A 7,890-nucleotide genomic window follows, 5' to 3' on the forward strand; every position below is an offset into this window, starting at 1 on the left:
CCCTCAGCTCCAAGGCTTGCCGGTCATACTGCTCATCCAGAGCAAGTAGGTACGTGGTCAAGTGCACCACGGTAGGACTATCTTCCTGCGCATCCCGCCCTTGCAAAGCCTCCATACGAGCTCTCCATGCCCGTCGATTCCTATCCAAGGGTGGAAAGAACCTCATGGGGGTACGGGCAATGGGCTCTTCATAGAGCTGGCAAAGGTACCGCAAGGCTTTGCGGGCCACAACCTAGTAGGTGTCGGTGAAGCTAAACCCGGTTGTGGTCACACTCCAGGCTTCGGTGATGTTGGGGAACTCTTCACTCTTCCCAATGTAAACGGTAACCTCACACCAATCGGTGCCATGCTTCTCATACTCACGGCCCTCATACTCGGGACGATCTTTGACTCCGAGCTTTTGCAGGGTGGCATGTAGGATTCTAGGAAAACCCTCAACGTTCAGGCAGTAACTACTAACCCAGGCTCCTGCCATTTCAGGCGGTGGCTACAAAGAAGGGCTGAGCAAAAAGCTTGCTCAAAGGGAAAACCTAAGCGAGCTAAAGTGCGCCGAGTGGTGGTACCAATGGCTAAGCCAGGCTCTGCTTATAAAGGCGGAGCGGTCTGTGGCCCTGGCGCGGTTCACTAGGGTTCCTGCACGGGATCACTACGAACGAATCGACCAAATTCCACGTGTTCGAGGCGAGTGACGTGTGGTGCCATTAGTGAGTAGTACGACTGCAGGGCAAGGGTCCGATAAGAGCATAGAAAAGGGGCACGAGGAGACGTGGGTCACTACTGACGTGACTCACGGGCGAACGCGGAGCACAAAGCCACAGTGCAGACCTAATTCTGTAACAAGAACGAGTAGGCCATGCACACTACGACACGCGTGACACCTATGGATGGCGTATCTGCCAGCAATACGGCATAATAATGCACAAACAAGATATGCATGAATGCACGTCCTATGCGTTCGAGGTGAGCGATGTCCGAGGCCATTAATGACTAATACGGCTGCAAGGCAAGGTTCCAACAAGAGCCCAAAAAAGAGTGCGGGGAGACTTGGGTCATGGTAGGCGTAACCATAGGCGATGCAAAGCACAAAGCCACAAGGAACGAGCACCTCTGCAAGCATGGATGCAGATGCAATTATGGTAGCTGTAGTAATGGCGACCAACCCCAACCACCGACCATCTTGGGAGCAACGTGCACACAACCCAAGCCGTGTCTTAGATGCATGTGTAAGTACAAATGGTCCTGCATGGTCGGTGAATCGCTTTTATCTGATGGTAAGGAGGACAGGCATTAAATGTGTCCACCTGCTCGACTTGTTTTTATCTGATGATAACATGAAGGGGAGGCATCAAATGTGTCCACCTGCTGTCGACCCACCCTGTGTAGGTGAAGATGTCCAGTGCTTTCAAACTTACTTAGTGAATTTCTAGATACCTTAGGGAATGGCTTCGGACACTACTCGTTTCGTGCGTGTAAAAATCCTGCCGCTTTCCTTTTATTGGTCTCCGTGCCAGACTAAATAGTGGTCTACGCCAGGACCAATGACCGCTCCACCATTACAAAAGGCCTAGCCTTGCCACTTGGTACCACCACTCGGTGAGTCTCAGCTCACCTAGCCTTTTTCCTGAGCAAGCTTCTCGCTCGAGCCTTCCTTGTAACCATCATCCACCAAGGATGGCAGGAGCCTGGGTTAGCAGCTATTGCCTGAACACTAAGGGTTTTCCCAAAATCCTGTATGCCACATTGCAAAAACTCAGAGTCAAGGATCACCCTAGGTATGAGGGTCATGAGTATGAGAAACATGGCACTGAGCGATGTGAGGCCACTGTCTATATTGGGAAGAGTGAGGAGTTCCTCGATACCACTAAAGCCTGGAATGTGACCGCAACCGGGTTCTGCTTAGTCGACACCTACCAAGCTATGGCCCACAAAGCCTTGCGGTATCTTTGCCAGATCTATGAAGAGCCAATTGCTCGTACCCCCATGAAGTTCTTTCCACCTTTGGAAAAGAATCAACGTGTATGGAGGGCTCGCATGGAGGCTTTGCAAGTGGGGGACACGCAAGAAAATAGCCCAACTGTGGTATATCTGGCCAGGTATTTGATTGCTCTGGATGAGCAGTACGACCGACAGGCCTCGGAGCTGAGGAAGTGCCTCCGCCGAGCTGAGGAAGCCAAGATCTTTTCCAGGATGCTCGAAGTGCAACTCGCTGAGGCGCACACCAATGTGGCAGCCGCAGAAAGTCATGAGACTACCATGGTAGAAGCCCTAAAGGAGGCTAAAGATTGGCGCACCCAGCAGCTGGAGGAGGCTTATCTGGTCACAAGGGCCAAGCGTAGGACACTTGACACAGAAAGGCAAGAACCCTTGGTCTTGGAGGGAATGCCTGTCCACCTGCTGAAAAGAAGGAGAACCGATGTTGTAGTACCACCAGCATCTCCACCCTCAGAGGTATCAGAAGTAGAGTCCTTGCTTCCCCTCACTCAGTCACCACCACGAGATGAGGCAGATCCTTAGCCAGTGCAGAAGAAGAACCAACAGAGGTCAGGAATGAAGCCGTTTGGTCCGACAAAGTAGATGAGTTGTCCTAGGGGACATGTACCCATAGTTAGTAGTGCTTTTCATCACCATTCTCTAGTGTTGTAATCTTTCCGTTGTATTTCATCCGTAGATGTTAAGCATCGTTGAGTCGTAGGAGACAAACGATGTGTCTAGAATGGGAGAGTGAGTGCTTGTATGTTGTATCTGTATAAGGGCGTTTGGGATGTGCATTTTGCTTTATCCGTTGTGTTTGCTATGTCGATTTACCCTTAGACCTCGTTAGACTTACTTAGGGCTCTCGAGGCAAAAAACAAACGGGTTACAAGAAAAGCAACCATTCAGATGCAAGCCTGAAGTTGGGTGAACATTTCATTATATCCCCTCGATCTGTATTCTTAAGGCATTCTCTTAGTCTCAACTTTTGACATGGTTACTCACTATGTTGGATACCGATAAATGCACATGTGTTTGATCATTTCTCAAACCTGAAGTTGGGTGAACAAAATTCTCATTCGGTCTGCTTGCTTGCATAGGGAGAGAGAAAGGACTACGAGACAAAGAGGAGGCGCAGCGCCTCTATTTGCAAGTCAAATCTGAGGTGGAGAGCTGTATCAGCTATCGGAAGGAGAAAAGGGAAGAGGACTCCTTACAGGAGTATACTGTCCACGCTTCTCTACCAAGCACTTCATGGTCCCAATGCAGAAATACCCACATCTGAACCGTGAAATGTTCGACTTCGAGAGTACCAATTGTTTATATTATTCCTACTTGTTTTCTTGTCAACAAAGTTGCTTGTTACTATTGTCCTCAAAAGAATTATGATGACTGATTTTATCATAGCCCATTCAAAGCATATAGAGGACAATAGAATTCAGGTCATAGCTCATAAGTGTAAATGTGTAAGGACAGCAGCAGAAGTATTTATTTTTGGCTCATACCATTGCAAAAAGCGCATGGGCTCAAGTCAAGAGGAGAAATGAAGAATAATCCGTTCCTGTTTGGAGCCTAGCAGATTCCAGCTTTGGTATCCAAACAGCCCACGGCCATCCAGCTCACACAAATCTCACAACCTGAGATAACCAAGCCTCCACCAGCTTGTGGAAGCTGGTGTGGATCCAAACACTACCTTATACATAAAAAAATTAGATGAAATAAAGAATTTCATTGGAAGGTTAGTCTGTACATCAATGGCAATAAGCAGTTAAGTTTGATAAGTTAGCGACGAAATGGTATGGACAAATTTTATCTGCAGCTTCACGAGTGTGCAAGGAGTTCTTAGTTGCTTATGTCAAAATATTTGGGATTTGCTAGGAAGTCATGCTCAGCACGCAGCTACAAGGAGGAAAAAAAGAATCAGTTAGCCGTGTATCCAACCAAGAAGCCAAATGGAACATCTACAGCAGTCAGTCTAAACGGCATCATGTGGTAAGCTTTATGAAACATATTTAAAAGTTGCCAAAGTGACACATCCAGTAATAATACAAATATATTAGAATGACAGAGTCAAGCAACAACATAACAACCTAATTTTTTCAACCCACGGTCGGTAGTTCTGTGGATCCTATAATACTTTTTTATGTTACGTTTAGATGATCCCCAGTCTCACCACTTCATAAAAAATTACTACATCTGTTCTAAATTATAGTTCACTGTATCTTTGTCTCTAAGTCAAATAAATCTAGCTTTGACCAACTTGAAAAAAATGTGTACAGGTTCAAATAGATACATTATAAAAACATATCTCATGTAAAATTTAGTGAAACTAATTTTATGTTAAAGATGTTTGTGCATTGTTCTATTAGCTTGGTCAAAGTTAGAAAATTTTGATTTAAGATGAAGTTAAAGCCAAATATAATTTGTAAGGGTGCTTAAACTAAAGGTGTGCTACAAGGACGAAATAGACGGCCTAGATGTGTATCTTAATTGCCACGTACCTTGCCTTCGTCAGAGTCTGATTGCCTCTGAGGGAAGACAACTCTAATATCATTGTAAAGATAAAATCTTCTCTCTTCCTCAGTCCTACTGCGAGTGTGCGGTTCTGATGACAGATCCAATTTGCAATGCTGCCTTGATTTTGATGGGTTCTTGGAGAAGGGGCTCAGAAAACGTAAGTGCAAAGCATACCGCAGAACCCCTCGAGCTAGAATGTCATTGACCTTGGGAGATCTGCTGAAAGATTTCTTTCCACCTTGACATGAGTCTATTTGACAGCAGCAACCCTCAGCATTAGCATCATTTTCTGAATTCCCCGAAGTAGCGTATGCATTTGGTTCTCTAACGTCACACTCCATGGGAAAACACTCCATATCTGCAGAACCTCCCTTTTCCGACTCATGCCTATTGTCCAAACCTGCAAAGTTAAAACAACTTTTAACTAACTTGGACTTCATGGTTTGGATTTATCTACCAATGGTATTGGCTTTATTACATTCAGAAAATAGAGCACCACACTCTATAAGTTCACTTCCACACTGGACTGACTCAACCTTTACATCACTGGCCTTGCTTCCTTCTCTGCTCGGATAAGAGGGAGAAGCAGAGGATAGAGTGATCTTTTGCCGCATGAAAGGCTGTCCCATTTTACAATATCAGAAAATGGATTTGAGAAAAGGAAGTAAAGAGACAACTAAATAAATGTGACTGCTAAAGGAAGGCACAAAACATCCATTTCATAGAAAAGGCAGACATTATTCATGCAGCTGAAGATACTTGCAAGATGGTATCAGATGATAAGCACTTGCAACTCGTGATACATCACAATTTACTCATTTCCACTTGCAAATAAGAAAAAAATGTGCCATGGTATAAAATACAATGAGCAAAAAAATGCAGTTCATATCAAATCAAAATACATTTTAAAGGCAATAACATAATATTGATTTCTCATACCTTGGTTCCAGCAGGAATGTCACTCAAATCATAGCTACAGAAGAAGGTGTGAAGTGGTGTCTTCTCTGGGTTACTGACCACCTGCCGAGAGTAGATAGTTTTTCTTGAATTGAAATAGGCAAATCAATAGAAATGTGACAATCTGATAGAACTTTCAAAGAACTATCAAAACAAAAGCAGTTTGAAGGTAGCAAGGTGCACCAGGTAAGTCTCAAAGTAAGCTCCAAATGTCGGTGCTAAAGTAGCATCACGAGGTCCATGTCCTATCAAATTTTATAATATGGAACTGAACTCCAAAATAGTAAGAGCCCTATTTTCCCAGAAACAGAAATGTTCTAAGTTTCTGCAATTTCCTCCTACATCGAGTCACTAGGTTCACAATGGTTCACTGAATACACAAGAGAATGTAGACTTCAAGCTCAAAGTGTGATGTGCTATCATGTGAATTGATCAAAGCAAATGCTATTTACATATTTCATGCATACACAATAAATTGTAAAAAACAAACAAACTATAATGCATTCACTTCCCATGACAAACTATAGCAACTCAAAGTAAAATGTGCAGATTTTAGTAAGAATAGGTAGTTAAACTTGCAGAAAACTTCCCATTACAATAGGTTTAAAACTGAGATAAAGCATACAACTTTCTACTATATTATCATTAACTGAATAAATATCTTGGTGTACACTAATTCAAAAAATATAATAAAAGGTGCACAGGCATAGTATATCCTGATCAAATTTTATTATAAGGTCAAGCAATTCGGTACTAGTTGTATGCGGCCTTTCACAGGGACGAGCAGCATTGAGATTTGGCGAGGGGAACGCCGCATGGCCTGGGGTGGGGCAACGAGCGCGGCTCCACGTGGCCTCACGAGGGCCGCCGCCGCTTGGTCGGGGCTAGGGCGGCGAGCTTGACTCCGGGCTGCCAGGTGAGGCCTCCATGGCGTGGACAGCGAGATCCGCACCGGCAAAAATCCTAGTCGGCTAGATCAGAGCAGGATACGATGCCATGGATCCCGCTGCCCTCAACCAAGTTGTCGTAGATCCCACCCCCCTTGACTGAGCTACCATAGATCTGGCCCCCCTTGACCGAACCCATCCTTGCGACGCAAATGGAGGTGCCCATACCAGGATCCAGAAGCAGCCACCACTGAGATCCAGCCACCACCGCTGGGATTCGCCCGCCACCACCGCCGTCACCCACGCCGGGATCCCGCCGCCCTATGCCCTTCACCGCCGCTTGTGGCTGTGGATTTGAGAAGAGGAAGGAAATAAGAGGAGAGAGGAAGACAGAGAGCGAGGAGAAGGGGAGAGGAGACATGAGGGAGCGGCGTCAGTAGGCTGGCAGGCTGGTGGGCCGGCAGCGGCGACGAGGGATACCGGCGGCCTCCTAGAGTGTCCACATATGTTTTATTTAGCTGGTGCGTTAGATAGAAATTCCACGGCTCAGATGAAGCACGTCACAGCCAGCCTTCCTCCATGCGTTCGGCGGTGGATAGATCAAACAGGTGGATGCATTCAATGAAGTAGGCCTTCCCTAGTGATTGTACGTGCTACGCAAATGGACGGTGGCGCGTAGCAGGGGACGTTGGATTCTCGGCATGCATGGCCGGTGCCTAATTAGTACGGTGGTCGGCATGCATGCGAGTATGCATGCGTGCATGTTGCTGGGCCATTGTTTGCTTTGCATGCATGCATGCATGGTTGGTGGTTGGGGTTGGCAGTGCTTCCTTGCTTCCCTCTCATAGATCCATGTAGATCTACAGGACACATGCGTGAACCGTCCGATCCTCTGTACCTTCGTCCTCCATGTACAGTCACCGTCCATGTATCACGGCTTCTAGAACCACCAAGGCACACCAGCCTGGCCAACCCACATCAGCCTTATCCCTCTCCCATGAAAGCTCTAGTTTGGTTTTGGTGAATTGATGAAACCCTAAGTGCTAACCTAGTTTATCAAGTGATCATGATATAGGTAGCACACTCCAAGTGGTCAAGCAAATGAAGATCATAACATGATGTGGTGACACCATGGTGATGATCAAGTGCTTGGACTTGGAAAGAAGAAAGAGAAAAACAAAAACTCAAGGCAAAGGTATAAACCATAGGAGCTATTTTGTTTTGGTGATCAAGACACTTAGAGAGTGTGATCACATTTAGGATTGATAGCCGTACTATTAAGAGGAGTGAAACTCGTATCGGAATGCGGTTATCAAAGTGCCACTAGATGCTCTAACTCATTGCATATTCATTTAGGATCTATTGGAGTGCTAACACCCTTGAAAATGTTTGTGAAAATATGCTAACACATGTGCACAAGGTGATACACTTGGTGGTTAGCACAATTGAGCAAGGGTGAAGAAGACAGAGGAGATGCCAGCGTCGATCCAGTGACCGGACGCTGGATCTGAATGCACCGGACGCTGACTGCCTATGTCCGGTCATGCTGACCTGGCGG

General features: G+C 45.9%; 1 protein-coding gene across 2 annotated transcripts; it reads right to left on the minus strand.

The window, feature by feature from the left end:
- Window positions 1-3,084: 3,084 nt before the first annotated feature.
- Window positions 3,085-5,823, minus strand: LOC136499136 (uncharacterized). Of its 2 annotated transcripts, XM_066494832.1 has the most exons (4): window positions 5,428-5,733; window positions 4,967-5,312; window positions 4,473-4,888; window positions 3,085-3,870 (listed from the first exon to the last, which is right to left on the minus strand). In XM_066494832.1, exons 2-4 carry the CDS (start codon window positions 5,115-5,117, stop codon window positions 3,814-3,816), a joined length of 624 nt encoding a protein of 207 aa, XP_066350929.1. In that variant the 5' UTR covers window positions 5,118-5,312; window positions 5,428-5,733; the 3' UTR covers window positions 3,085-3,813. The 2 variants fall into 2 exon arrangements, 1 of the variants encoding a protein (XP_066350929.1); XR_010769918.1 differs by lacking the exons at window positions 3,085-3,870; window positions 4,967-5,312 and having other exon boundaries at window positions 4,326-4,888; window positions 5,428-5,823.
- Between the last annotated feature and the right edge of the window lie 2,067 nt (window positions 5,824-7,890).

Source organism: Miscanthus floridulus, chromosome 1 (genome assembly GCF_019320115.1).
Source record: "Miscanthus floridulus cultivar M001 chromosome 1, ASM1932011v1, whole genome shotgun sequence".
NCBI lineage: Eukaryota > Viridiplantae > Streptophyta > Magnoliopsida > Poales > Poaceae > Miscanthus > Miscanthus floridulus.